General features: G+C 38.2%; 1 protein-coding gene across 2 annotated transcripts in view; it reads left to right on the forward strand.

The window, feature by feature from the left end:
- Positions 1 to 14,802, forward strand: part of AKAP6 (A-kinase anchoring protein 6) — a 287,417-nt gene that overhangs the window by 118,169 nt on the left and 154,446 nt on the right. For both annotated transcript variants that reach the window (XM_037395841.1, XM_037395842.1), the window contains exon 5: positions 2,395 to 2,517. In XM_037395841.1, coding sequence (XP_037251738.1) covers positions 2,395 to 2,517 — 123 coding nt within the window. The remainder of the gene's footprint in view (positions 1 to 2,394; positions 2,518 to 14,802) is intronic.

Genomic DNA, 14,802 nt, shown 5'->3' on the forward strand with positions numbered 1-14,802 from the left:
CTCAGTGCCTGGTGCTGGCAGCTCTGCCTCTTTTTTCCTCAGATAACTTGGCGCATCGTGGCTCTGTGGGAGACTGCATGTGTATATATATAATTTTTTCCCCCAGGCCCCCAAACCAGCCCCCCGGCATTCCTTGTGCCACCCCCACGCCTGCTCAGGCCTGCAGCCCACCTCATCTGTGCGGCGAGGGGCACGTGCCAGGCTGCTGGAGACTGCTGCTTGGCAGTTTCTAAGCACCAGCGTGAAGCAGCAGATATAAAAACACAGGCATGTTTTGTCAGAGGGCAGAAGTAACTTGGTTGCTAGTAGTTGCTTTTTTATACTGGTGCAAGGCTGCAATGTCTCCGAGCACCCTTTTGAAGGCATACAGACATCGAGTACTGCAGGCAGATGTTATACGTGTCTGTCTCCGTAAAATACATGACGCATATACAAGAGAGAGCCTTTCTTCATTTTTTTGTGCTTACCATATCACCTTGTCTCTCAAGGACAACACATTGCTAAAATGCAGGCAGAGATTTATTGGAGGGACTAGAAAGACTTTACTCCTCCTGTGCCTGCCTTTCCCCCTCAGCTCATGTCCTACTGCTTTGCCAGTCTGGCATCTCTTACGCTCCACTGCGAGCTGGGAGAAAGCAAGAAACAGAGCTGAGGAACATCTTGCCTCCCCTTGGTCCCATGGCTTGATGTGGGGAACATAGCCTTTGTGGTATGGCCTGATACGGGAGAGAGAAGATGCAGCCACCTTCATTACTTGCCCCAGAGTGGAGGGAGGCACGTCATCTCACCACATCCACTGGGCTGTTCTGCCTGTCTTCTTTCCCCCTTTCTGGAATGTCCTGATAAACAGCCTACAACAAAACCCACAGAATAACAGTTTTCATCCTTATAATGTTCTGAGATGCAGTGGGTTCCATGAATAGAGATGGCAATAGTCTCCTTTTCATACTGAGGATGTGTAAGGGTCTCATATAAATAATAATACTAATTAAAACAAAGTATTTAGAATGCCTGAGTGAGTGCTGTCATGCCTGCAGTATGCACTGGAGCGTCCTGTCAGAGGCTAGCTTTGGTTCAGAAGCACTGCCACTTCAGCTGGAAGCCAGGAGTTTGTTCTTGGGCCCTGCTTCTTGGCACAGTGTTGGACCAAAATAACTGCTACCGTGAATTTTGGAGGAGGTGTGACTCTGCTTGGTCTGGGCTATTACCATTGCGCTTCTTTGCATAACACAGCGGTGCACCAACTGCTCAAACTCATTTCTCTCTTGTTTAGAATTCCAGTTTCATGTGTCACTTCAGAGAAGGGGATTTGGGCTCTTGAGTTGCTCAGGAGCCTTTGAAAGTTACGTGTAGCTTGCTTTCAGCTATCTGAATGGACTAGTAATTGACAGAAAGCATTCCATAAATAAATTGGTGAGAACGAGATACTGAGTGTATATACAGAGTTGTTTTCTGACTAGAAATTAAAATTCTCACCATGCTGTGAAATTCATAGTTAGTAACTAATAATATAACCAATATTAGACCTAACTTAATCTGCTCTTCATCTTGTAATAGATGGACATTTCTCTTCAGAGTTAATTTTCAGCATGCTTATAAACATCACAGTCAGTTTATTCCATTTACTCTCTTGCTTTGTGGTGGATAAGATTTCAGTAAAATTATCTGTACCCAGTATGTGCTTACAGTATCATCTAATCATGTAAATTCATGGGCACTATTTTTAATCAGACAATATAATTGGTACTAATCTTGAAATAAATGGTGCTTCTGAGAAGCAGGAGCTCCTGTCTTCTCAGGAACCCCATCTGTGTGGCTCATATGCAATCAGCAATATTTATATTAAATGCTATATATTCTGCCTCACCTACTGTTAGATTTCTTCTGAGTCTCATCCTGTGAACCAAAACAGGGATCACAAGACCCAAGTTCTGACAAGTAGTTTCTTCCCTCAGTCCACTCATGTATATAATGCAGCTTTGTTCAGCACTTAATTCAGCCAGCAGTGCTCATGCTACACCCAGTCTGCCCAGTGCAAGGTCTTCAGCTCAATTTTCATTGTAATCTATATGCAGCTTTTTACATATTCCCCTCATATCTTCTAAAACTTACTGTTTTCTCCATTTCATCACAGTCATATAGATGTCGCATTGTTCTGTTCCAAAATATCACCTTAGATTATCCCCAGAAACACCAGTCTGCTCCTCATTTACTAGAAGGCCACTTGCTAATTGTTTATTTCTTTGCACGCTTGTAAAGTAAAAGGCAACATTTTACAAAATGAGAGTACAAAACTCTCCTGGCTTAAAAAAAATATCGAGCATACATTTTCTGGATTGCCATTTTACTAACAAATATGCTTTTCTTGTTCTTTCTCTTTTCTTATCTGGTAAGGGGTTTGTAAGCAAGCTGGATGAATTCATTCACTGGTTAAATGAAGCCATGGAAACAACAGAGAATTGGACTCCTCCTAAAGCAGAGACAGACAGCCTTAAACTGTACCTGGAGACGCACTTGGTAGGACAAGATTATACTATGATTACTATCTGTAATTGAAGTGTTCTGCTGTGCTTTTTACTTGATTATTATTTTTTGATTACTGGTGTGAATCTATATTTTAAAGTAAGATTTGCAGCATTGCAGTTTATTTTAATGAAAATACCAACAAATTATTTTCTGTATTTGAAATATGTACTGATAGCTTTGTAAAAATTAAATTAAGAGCCAGAATTACATTGCAGTTCAGAAATTATCTCCAAAACTGAAAGAAAATGGCGATAGCAAAAGGAGAAAAGATAATGTTTCTTCTGATCATTCTAGGATTTTTACTAGACTGTAACATTAGCAAAACTGCCACTAGCAAGGAACTCTTCCTCTCTCCCACACTTTTAACATAGTACAGAGTAATTTAAATAAAATATATGAAATAATTATTTCCATCATTTTACTTGATGTGCATTTTTGTTGTATTATTAATACAACTGTCACTAAGCTTGTTCTTGTGCAAAAAGCTAAATCATTGGGTGGAAGTAGCAAACACTTGGATGAATAATCTTCTGAATATATTGCAAGCTGGAATTACACATTGAGAAATATTTGGTAAACCTCATGAGACATTCACTGAGTTCTTCCAGTTTCTGGAAGAATTCTGTTTCTGGTTATGTGGAGGTGAAACAAAGACCTGAATTAAACCAAATATTAAGTTCTCAAAAGCAAAATTTTATGCTGCAGGTAGAAAACAGACATCAATATATGCTGTTCAATGGATAGGTGTCTTAATAGGTAAACTATACAGTAAAAAAAAAAAAAAAAAAGAAGAAAAAAAAAGAATGGAAAATTAAGCTAAGTAATTCCTTCTCTGCCAAAATCTTAGGTTCTTGCCGGTATGAATTGGAAGAAAACCCAGTGATAGCACTATTCTGAGCCAATGACTTAGACGCCCCAGCTAGATAAAACAGTACATTAGCTGAACCCACATCAGAGCATCAACCTGCAAAGCTCAGGCTCATTTCCAGTCTCTGATAATCTGATGGTGGAAAATTATTTGACAGTCCCAGGAAGTCACATGATGCATTACAGGAAAAAATGTCATTCTGCCCCTCCCGTAATACTGGAGTGACTGTTATTAATTAAATATACATTAACCACATATAAAATTAGAACCAAACTGAAAACTGTCTTTAGAATTTCAGCTATAAGAAAACTCTTTTGTGTCTTTTGTTCTTAAACATTTCTGTTGTAGTAGCACCTATAGGCAGCCACTAGACTAAGTGCCTGTTGTGCTAGTCTATTAAATGTAGTACGAAGACACTACATATTCACCTTACATTGCAGATTTTGGATTTTATGGCAGAGTTTGTTTTTTTGCCTTTTCTGCACACACTTGGTCCCATGATTCCCACTATGTTTACAGGTGCTCTGAAGACATAGAGATCAGGCCTCAGGAAAGGCATTGGTAATTTCAATTTGTTTTCTTCTTACTCTGCAACATGAAACTTTTGGAGAGATGAATTTTTGCAAGTAGAACTGCAATTTTCACTCTTGACTGGATAGAAAGAAACATATTCCAGGAACAGGGCAATCACCAGTCTGAGTCTCTGTCACAGTCAGTTTCTTTTTCTCCCTCTTCCATGGGGAGTAGCACAGTAGCTCTTTTGCAGACTTCCAAATTTGCCTTGTCCTTCTGTGGGAGGTGAGGCCAAACCCATCTATCAAACTGGAATGTGGAGTAGTAGCCCAGAGGCAACTCCTTCATTGCTAGAGGTAGTCAGAATTAATGAGTATGTGGGCACCTGTACAACTTCACTTTCCTCTGCAAGTACTTAGGCTCCCAGCTGTACTCTGTATATCTGCGTATCTTTGGGGCAAGAAGATCTTCGTATGTTTCAGGATTACTATGTTATGAAACAAGAAGATTGGTTTGTTGTTTTTTTTCCTTTACTACTGTGATGTAAAATGTCTAAAGAATAGTTCGGTTTCAATTTGATGATATTATAATTATTTTTGTGGCATATATAGCTAGTGAAAATATCATTGTACAACCTAAAAAAAGTAACTGTGACTTTTTAGATTTCAGAAAACTTGCTGTTGTGTTTGTTTCTACACAGTGAATTGAACTATTAAAATACAGAGCATTTTTATAGTGGGGAAGATAGTAATTTATATTAATTAGATTGTCAGCTTTTCAGTGTCATTTGTCTGTCAGAAATCCTAATCTGTGTTTAAACAGAAGTATATGAACTACAATTCGCATTAAGCTCAATGTTAAGATGTCCCTTGGTTCAGCATTATGAGACAATGGTGATTAAGGTCTCTGTGAGGGTACTTATACTGCTCATTTTCTTCTTTTGCCAGTCGGTGACATGCTGTTACTCGCCTAAGATTTGTTGAAGAGGGCTTTAGTACTTTACAGGTTTAGGTTCCAGACTTAGGGGTTCAGACACTAGTAGCAAACTAACCTGGAAAACAAAGAAAATGTATTGGTTCTTTTCTATATACTGCATCTGCACTGGCGAACCTTATAGCTATGATTCCTCACTGGTGCACATTTTCTGGTTGTAGAAGGAGTGAAAACTCTGTAGATTAGTATTTTTATTAGTAGAGGCAAGGCCTTAGCCTTTGGCACAAATTATCAATTTCACCACCTGTGATATTGTTTTCTTGGAAATATGTTTGTTGCAATAACAAAATTAGTGCCATAAAGTGAGAATATTTTGCATTCATGAATTAAACGTCTGCTGTCAAAATCTAAGGAAAGAAAATATGGGAGCAGGAAAACAGAAAAATGTACTTGTCCCCTTTCTCCTTATTGGCTGGGAAAAGTCTTGCACAGGACACAAGGACAAAGTTGTGAACATCCTCAAAATTTTTCAGTATGTAAAATTATTGACTCTTATTTTAGGGTCTCAGTGTAAATTGTTGATACAAGATTGAATTTTAAAGTCTTTCCTCACTCTAACTCGCTTTTTTACATCTTTGACATTTCCAGAAATGGTGTGGCACAAACACTTAAAGAGAGTGTATTTATATTAAGAAAACCCCCAAAACCCCACAAAAACACACCACAAGAAACCGACAACCTCAATTTATTAGAATCTTTGTATAAGGTAATGCTCACATGAGGAATCAAATCTCTTGAACAGGATGGCAATGCAAGTCTCTATTATAAGCATCCTTGCATGACATCAGCTTAAATTGGTAGAACTCCCCAAACTATTGTTCTAGTTAATTCTTATACTTGGTCTGACATGACTGTCCACGCAGGATGTTAATCAGCACTTTGAAGCATACAAATAGTGTATGTCTATTGCTCTTGGCCTAGCAAGAGCTACCTGGAGTCATCACTGTGACTGTCTGAAGGCCCCACCTGGACAGCTCCTGAAATAATTAGTGAAGCACTTCATTGTGAAAGGTGGAAGGCAGCCTCTCCTCAAGTTGGTCTGTTGTTCCCAATTAATCCATTATGTCGTCTGTGCAGAGACTAGCTGTGGAGTTCCTGGGCCATCCAGGGAATTGTCAACTAAGTGCGCTGTGTGTGCACACAGGCACAGCCCTGATACTCAAATACACCACAATTATAATTACTAACTGTAGGACAAATTGAAATTTCATTCTGAAATTACAGTTACAACTTAAACTCCATAGATTTTGCCATGATGAGTGACCATATGGTTTGGTAAAGAGTAAATTTCTTCTACAAATTGAAATGTAGTCTACATCTGGAATGTGCACCAAACAGACAATCTTCAGCTTGGAGGCAGTTTTCTTGCAAATTTTAAAATTCATTTCCCTGATTTTCTGAAAAAAGACATTGCTATATACTTCATTTTAGATAACACCAAAGCACAAAACAATCAATAAAAATACTCTGAGAGACCCCTGGAATAGTGACCGAAATTATTCTTTCAATTTTATGGGTCTTCACAACTGAGCAACATTGGTGAAAGTGATTTGGGCGTTGTGTGCTTCCCTTTCATATAGGAGAGCTGACATGGAGCTGCCACCACTTGGACTTCTGGCACCACTGCAGGCAGCCACCCAAGCCGACAGATGTTGAAAACACTCTCATATGTTTTTCATAAAATGGGCATTTTTCAGCAGAAATCTGCTTTGCCACAAAGGCCTCAGTCAGCCCCTACTAGAGAAAAAAGGGGGGCAGGATTTGAATTTTGTCAATGGTTAGGCTCAAATCACTTCCTAATGAAAAGATAGCTTCATTATCCTTACAAAAAGGAACTTCTGAAAATGGTTTCTAATTCACTTTATCTTTTGTAGCTCTTCTTTTCTGTTTTGCTGATTCTTGCCCATTGGCACCCAGATCAAAATCAGCTACTAGCAGACTCTAAGCATAGTCTTGGTGGTATGCAGATGAGTTCTCATCAGAAACAGTATCCTGAAGGTAGCTTGTGAGCTAAAAGCATCTGTCTAGATGGTACTGCTGTGCTGGTGAAACCAAACAGACTTTCTTACCAGCTTAACAAATAAGAATTCTCCATGTTACTTGTGACCATTTTAGTCTGCTAAAATAGACATTTTACTGCTCTTTCTCCCTGACCTGAAAAGATACATTGTTTTAGCACAGTAAAGAAGTAAGCTAGCAAATGGGGAAATGTGAAGAGCCATCAAGGAAAAGGTTTAGATGAAAGGCACTGGATATATTTGCTGAGGCCTGGGACTTTTAATTCTGTAGTCTCAGCTTTTCCCTTTGTTGTCAATACAGTAATCTGCTTTCTTGTTGCTGCACAACTCCTGGTTGTGCACCATAGTGTGGTGTCCTCTTAGGTCTTTTGGCCAAATCCATTTCTGTGTTTAGTGTCATACTTAGAGCTAGGTAATACAAGCCTTTTAAATTGAAACCTGCAAATTAAAAATAGCTTATTTGACGGAACTTTTTAAATCCTTGCATTTATTAGTGGATGTTGACAAACTGTTTTTCAGTGGAGATAAAATTAATTAAGGAAAGGTCGTCTTAGAAATTTGGAATTAGTAGTCAGGTATTTTTGTCCTAGCAATCTTGCTCTTCAGAATATCTTAAGGTTAAAATGCTGAAATCTTGAGTACAAGGAACAAGAGGGGAAGTAGGATGATAGATTTAGCATTTTTATTTCAAAACCAGCTAAAGAATTGCTAGAGGTTCCTAAGATGATGTACTTTCTTTTGAAGTGCCTGTTGCCTTTTGAGTAAGACCATGGCTGTGACCTGCTTACATTTAAGTTTGCAGTCTGGATGAGAGCAAATTGTATAATCACATAATCATAGAATGGTTTGAGTTGGAAGGGACCTTTAAAGGTCATTTAGTCCAACCATCCTGCAGTGAGCAGGGACATCTTTAACTAGAGCCCGGTCCAACCTGACCTTGAATTTTTCCAGGGATGGGGCATCTACCATCTCTCTGGACAACCTGTTCCAGTGTTTCACCACCCTCATTGTAAAAAATGTCTTCCTTATGTCTAGTCTGAAACTTTTAGTTTAAAATATTACCTCTTGTCCTGTTGCAACAGGCCTTGCTAAAAACTTTGTCCCCAGCTTTCTTATAAGCCCCCTTTAAGTACTGAAAGGCCACAATAAAGTCTTTCCGGAGCCCTCTCTTGTCCAGGCTGAACAACCCCAAGTCCCTCAGTCTTTCCTCATAAGAGGGGTGCTTCATTCTTCTGATCATTTTTTGTAGCCCTCCTCTGGACCTGCTCCAGCATGTCCATGCCTCTTCCGTGCTGAGGGCCCCAGAGCTGGATGCAGCACTCTAGGTGGGGGCTCAGCAGAGCTGAACAGGGGCAGAATCACCTCTCTCAACCTGCTGATCACGCTTCTTTTGATGCGGAACAGGATACGGTTAGCTTTCTGGGCTGTGAGCGCACATTGCTGGCTCATGTCCAGCATTTAATCTACTAGTACCCCCAGGTCCTTCTCTGCAGGGCTTCTGTCAGTGTTTCACTTTACTGTCATTGTAAATGTGGACATAAGTTATCCTTAGAAAAGATGGCAGCTGGTGGTTTCCTGTTTCTCCAGATAGCACAAAGGAGTTGTTGGTCACTCACAGAAAGAATGGAGGAAGATGGCCTCCTTGAAAATAATTGTTCACACCAGGGTTATTTATTTGTTGGCTTTTTTAGGCAAAAATATCTGTTCTATTTAGTTGAAACTAGAATAGCAAATACTGTTCTGTAGAAAGTACAAGTGGCTTGGATTGGATGGAGTCATTGCAGTACAAAGTGTGGTTTGGCTATGCTAAATGATCATTTCCATCAATGAGAATTTTTTTGGTTTTATTTCTAAAAAATTGTGTGATCCCTTTCTGTATTTTTAACCTCATTTTATTTGCAACTTTTATGCCACATTAAAGGGCTTTTTAGCCCAGAATTGTTCCATTATATTAACCTTCTCAGTCACCATATTTACTTTACATGCTACAGTCTTAAAAATATCATAGAGCAATTATCACTAGTATTTCAAAGCAAATTATACATGTTGATTCACACTAGCATTTACTTCTCTTCTGTATATGAAGTTTAGATGTCAACTCCATTCCAAAACTAAATTCTTCTTATGATATGGGAGTTTTGATAGTTTTATCTACAGAGAAATGAAGTAAGAATTTTCCTATGTCCAGTATAAATGTTTCTGGCCACATCATTGCTCAGCACTTTCTTAGCTGTAAATAGAAAATGCTTTCATACAGAAAATAGACTATTTCCCCGTTTAAGAAATTGTATTGGTGAAGTAATGATGCTTCTGTGATATCTCATGATAACTGATTGTCTGTTTGTAACAAGTCTGCTATGTCTGAAAAAAAAATCATTCTCATCTCCTTGGAAAATCTCGTTTTCTGAAAAATGTCAGTTTAGAGGAGTATTAAATACCTGTTCTTGTTGAAAATAAGGTTAAATACACATGCCTTGGGCTAATCTACTGGCTGTCTTTGTGGTAGTGGTGGTAACAGTAATTTTATTAAATGTATTAAAGCCTCTGAAATGGCAAAGTTATGTACTGTGCTTTTGCTGTTTGGGCATTTCCAATGTCCTTGTCAGCCAATTTAGATTTTTTTCTTCAAAATACACAATAGTGTCTGCAGGATGATGGTGCTGAAGAGTCTGAGCGCCATGGGTGGACTAATCTCTTGCTTTTCTAAGGACTTTGGTTTGAATCTGTTTAGCCTATTGTTACTTTGAATTTCTGAATCCTATGCTGTTATCTTGAAAGGTATTTTGGGTATGCATGGGTTCCTGAATGTATGCCCTTTTATATAGAGAGCAGTCTGCAGAACACACTAATCAGAGATACAGACTAAACCCAGCAGATTGCAAATGACACAGGCAAATAAAAGGACTTAATAGAAAGTAAGACATCAATCTTAAACAAAGAGAATGCATGTATATTGCCAGTTGTGACTATTATTCAGCTTTTTAAATATGTAAATTCAATAACTTCTATGTATTTTTTTCTGTTTCTTGAGTTTGAGATCATCAAGAGGAAATGTTGCTGTCATTTAATGCATTTGGCTGTACCTGGAGCCAGACAGCGTACAGTTGCTGACAGTGGGAAAAATAGAGGCTTCTAAACTGTTTGGACTGTTCTTTAGAATTTCAGCGACTTTTTTGGTGACTAAATAAGAGAAAAAATCAGGTATATAAGAGAAATCCAGGTATATAGTCTGCTAATCACAGTACTGTTGTCCTGACCAATAGAGAGATGCTGCGCTTGATCTAAAAATGTTTCCCATAAGGTCACGCAATGAGGAAGAGCTGACACATATCTTTTCTTTGTAAGAAGGAGTGGGCCATGTTTATGCTCCCAGCATCACAGAAGTAGGCGATCTGTTACTACTATGTTTGTTTTCAGTGAAGGAAGGACTTGTCCATTTACTGGCCCATGCTGTTACTACCAGCTGTTACCACACAGTCCCACTCAGGAGGTTTATTTTGTGCAAGCTTGTACCAAAAGAAGTGATGGCTTAGTAATTTTCCTAGAGACTGAATGGCTTGAATGCTATTAAGAGTACAACTTTTTTCTAAACTTGTCGTCCAAATTTGTAGATACCTAACCTTGCATAGGTACTTTTTACAGCCATGAAGAAAAAAAGGCTATTGCATTTACTTTTTTTTTTATTGGTTCACACCATCCCAGTACTCCTTTTCTTCTCTTTGTTACCACACCGAATTTACATAGTTGTGCATAGGAGGGGAACAGGATCCCGTCATGAAAGGTAGCACTGTTGGGCCTGCCTGTAACATATTAGTTAACTAGCTTCACAGGAGGCTGTCCCAGCATCTCTAGTTTTTAGAGCTGCAGCTCTCTCTGGACAGAGGAGGCATTAAACCAGAGGCAAAGAATATTAGAACATCACCCTAAAGTAGCTCTGCTGCTTCTAATGAAGGAGAAGGGAAAATTGTAACGTCCAAAATCTAAACTCCATCATTTGTGAGGATTTTGAAGTCTTTTGATCTAAGTGTATGGAAATCTAGTGTATGAACAAGTTTAATGTGTGTCTCAAGAACAATGATATTGCTCTGTTGTTTTTTTTGTTTGTTTGTTTGTTTGTTTTTTAAAAATAATTCATGATCTTTGAGATTTGAAAAAACCAGAATTTTATTTTCACCAATATCCAGGATACTTTTAAGCTAATATTTATTGCTTTGGAGGAGGGAACGATGAGATCCTTAAAGCATAGTGTTCTTTTACATGCAAGAATATAGAGGGTGGTATATTCCTCTGGGTATGTATGAAATATCTGATGTAGTTTTGTTAGAAAACAAGGCCAAACGCTGTCATGAAGCACATTAAAACCCAGATTGTTCAGACTTTGGGAAAGGTTTAAATTCATTTGCACTTGTGGATGAAGCTGAACAAAGCAGGGTAATGACTTGGCAGTGTTACAGTGTTCATCCCCTCTCAAGTCTCACCACTCATAACAGTAAAACTCTTGGGTGCTGAGGTATCCCAAAACACAGATACTGTAAGTCTGAGTGGCGAAAGTTAGGCATTCCGCTGGGTCCACTGTGTGCCTGGCCTGCAGAAGAAATTGTTTGCATGCAGGGGATTCAGTGCCTGTAATGATATAATGGAATCAAACTGCCATTATAAAATGTTCTGTACTAACTTGATCAGGAAATTTCAGTAAAAAGTATTTCATGTAGTTCTGACTTAGAAGCTTTATAGCAATTGCCAAATAATCTCTCTTTGAATGACAACTTGGTTACTCTCTTTACACTAATTTATCATTGTAAGATTTTGCAAAACTTTAAAAATTTGATTTTAAAGTTATGATTATTTTATTAATGAATTGCATAATGCTTTGTGTAGAAACTCTGTTAACTGTGATTTTTATGTCTTAATATATATGCTATTGCCTGAAATTTTAGTATGCTGGCATGATCAATATAGATGTAGTCTGTAATTTGTTTTTGAAAGTGAAATGAAATCTATTCTTAAAAAATTCTGAGACTAAAAAGAATATAATGCTGGGATCTCAGAGAACAAACAAGCACACTTTCAACAACATTTAAACTATATTTGCTTTTACTTATCTGCCAAGAGTTAGTTCACTCCCATGGGTTCTGTGCTATGTCTCTCAAAGGCATAATATTCACACTTTAAGTACTAGAAGTGATGGCATTGCTGACTGTGTTTTGGTGTTTGCAATGCCAAAGATTTCAGCAGAATTACTGAAAAATCAGGACATGAATGGAGGTCTTCACTGGTAAATGTTTTGCATTGCACCTCCTATGGTATTTGGGTTTTTTTGTTTCCTAATTCTACAGATGAATTGGGTTAATAATTTGGAATCTCAGTTTGTTAGGTATATTTTGCTAAGAAGGCATAAATTGCATTAAACCTTATATCTGTACATATATAAAAAGCAAATTACATCTCATTCATATTCCCCTGAAATTTTAACAGAACTAAAATCTTTCAAGGATTTTTCTAAAACTACATACTGTTATTTAGTGTCAGTGAGTGCTTTTTGGTCTGTAAGTTAGTAAATTTATTTTTAAATTTTATATCTATATCTATCTATATCTATATCCACCCCTCCCCACCAGTAACTCCATATTTGCCAAGGCTGCTGTGCCCCATTAATTTATCTTTGGATTGGAAAGTTCTTTTCTCTTGGTTGGCTTTTTTTTGCATGTAGTAGGACAATACTACTTAGGCATATTTTGGTGAAATATCTTTCCGGCATGTTGGGTCTCTCCAGATGGAAGAAGTATACCTAGAAATGTGTAAGATCAGCTAGACAAATGTCATCTTGAAAGAAAAAGGAGTCAGAAGACTGTGACTTCTGGGGATTATTTTCTGAGTATGTCAGGAAGACAAGACGTGATCAAGGACAGTTACATATGGTGGACTGGATGTGCAGTTCTCCGTGCTTATGACAATTTAACAATTGTTTCACTGTATAGCCATTTTGCCCCTGTGCTTTCTTGCCCATGTTCTTCCATTCCTCATCCCTTGATAATGAACAGAGATTCAATTTAGGAAGCCTCACGTAAACATTTTTATGAATGTACTATGCTTAGACAAAAGCAGAGAGAAATTTCTGTAGTGAAACACAAAAAAGAAATCAGAGTTGGCAGCAGGAGAATTTACGTGAGTTTGTGTTGTGGTTTAACCCTTGCTGGTGATGAAGTACCACGCAGCTGCTCGCGCACTCCCCCCACCCTGGTGTGATGGGAAGGAGAATTGGAAAAAGGTAAAAGCTATGGGTTGAGATAAGATTTTAATAATTAAATAGAGTAAAACACAACAACAGCAACAACAACATAATAGTAGATAATGAAAAGGGAGATAAAAAAAAAAAAAGAGGCAGAGGAACAAAACCCAAGAAAAACAAGTGATGCACAATGTAATTGCTTACTACCTGCTGAATGATGCCCATCCAGTCCCCAAGCAGCAACTGACCTCTCCCAGCCAGCTCCTGCCAGTTTGTATATTGAGCATGACGTTCCATGGTACGGAATATCCCTTTGGCTAGTTCGGGTCAGCTGTCCTGGCCATGCTCCCTCTTGCCTTTTTGTGCACCTGCTCACTGGCAGAGCATGGGAAACTGAAAAGTCCTTGACTTAGGGTAAGCACCACTTGGCAACAACTAAAACATCAGTGTGTGATCAACATCATTCTCATACTAAATCCAAACCACTGCACTGTACCAGCTACTAGGAAGAAAATTAACTCTATCCCAGCTGAAACCAGGACAGTTTGAAATTGGAAGCATCTGCAAAAATAGCCTCTCTGCCTTCTAAACTAAATCTGCAAAAAGGGCTTCCTGGAGAGTTGGGCTAGCTATACTTTTTTCTCAACGTCTAAAATTAGGCATTCAAAACTTGGCTAAATTCTGAAGAGATGAAAAACACCATGAGAAATGAGAAACAGAAACTGGGAAACCTAAAGTATTTACTGTGAAGAAGATTGTGCTATTCATGGTTAGGAGGTAACAAAGGGAAAAGACATTGATTGCCTAGTACTGGAATGGCAGAAGCTGTGATGGAGAAGAAAGGGGTGAGGTGGTTTTACAAAAGTGTGAATTACTGTAGGACTTCTGGGGTAGAGCCTTCCCCACTGTATTTAGATTTTTTGGCCTGTCACAAATTCGATGGTATGCGAAAGACCTAGGCTGCTCTCTGTCCTTGTATTATAGTTCTTACTCTTACAATTTTATCTATTTAAAGGTCTCAAGGGATCAGGGCTTTCACTATTTCCCTTAGGAGATTATTACACAATCTAATAGATCTGACTTTTTCTTAATTTAATTCCATTAGTCCCATCTACTAGACCCTCTGATACTGTACTATGCTAATAAGTCTTCTTTCTGCTTGGTGTTCAGATTCATAGAATATAAGTAGCTGATAATGGCCCTTAATCATCATTTAGTCAGTCTTGTTTATTTCTTATAAACTTCTACCATTTCCACCTTTAAACATATTCCGTTTGCTCTTCACTAAACTCCCACCAGTCTGTGTGTTCACAAATATGCTGGGTCCTCCCAGGCAAAATGTATATTCAGATCAAGTGAAAGGTGGAGAATGCATATCGGTGATTGGAAGGTAAAATCATTCCTGGGTTTGCTATAATTATCTCGTTACTAAGCATTTTGAACTCAGAATGTTCAGTTAATACTATGTTTAAATGAATGATAAACTTACAAAAAGAAATTGTCTGAGCAGTCAAACCACCTTACATCTGATCTACATCTACAGTGGCACAATGCCAGCATAAGATGATGATTGTGGGATTTCAGTAGTGAGGTTCCCAGATCAGTTTTATGTCAATTTTAAAGGCATTTTAGATTATAATCTGATATTGTGAATC

Source organism: Falco rusticolus, chromosome 7 (genome assembly GCF_015220075.1).
Source record: "Falco rusticolus isolate bFalRus1 chromosome 7, bFalRus1.pri, whole genome shotgun sequence".
Lineage (NCBI taxonomy): Eukaryota > Metazoa > Chordata > Aves > Falconiformes > Falconidae > Falco > Falco rusticolus.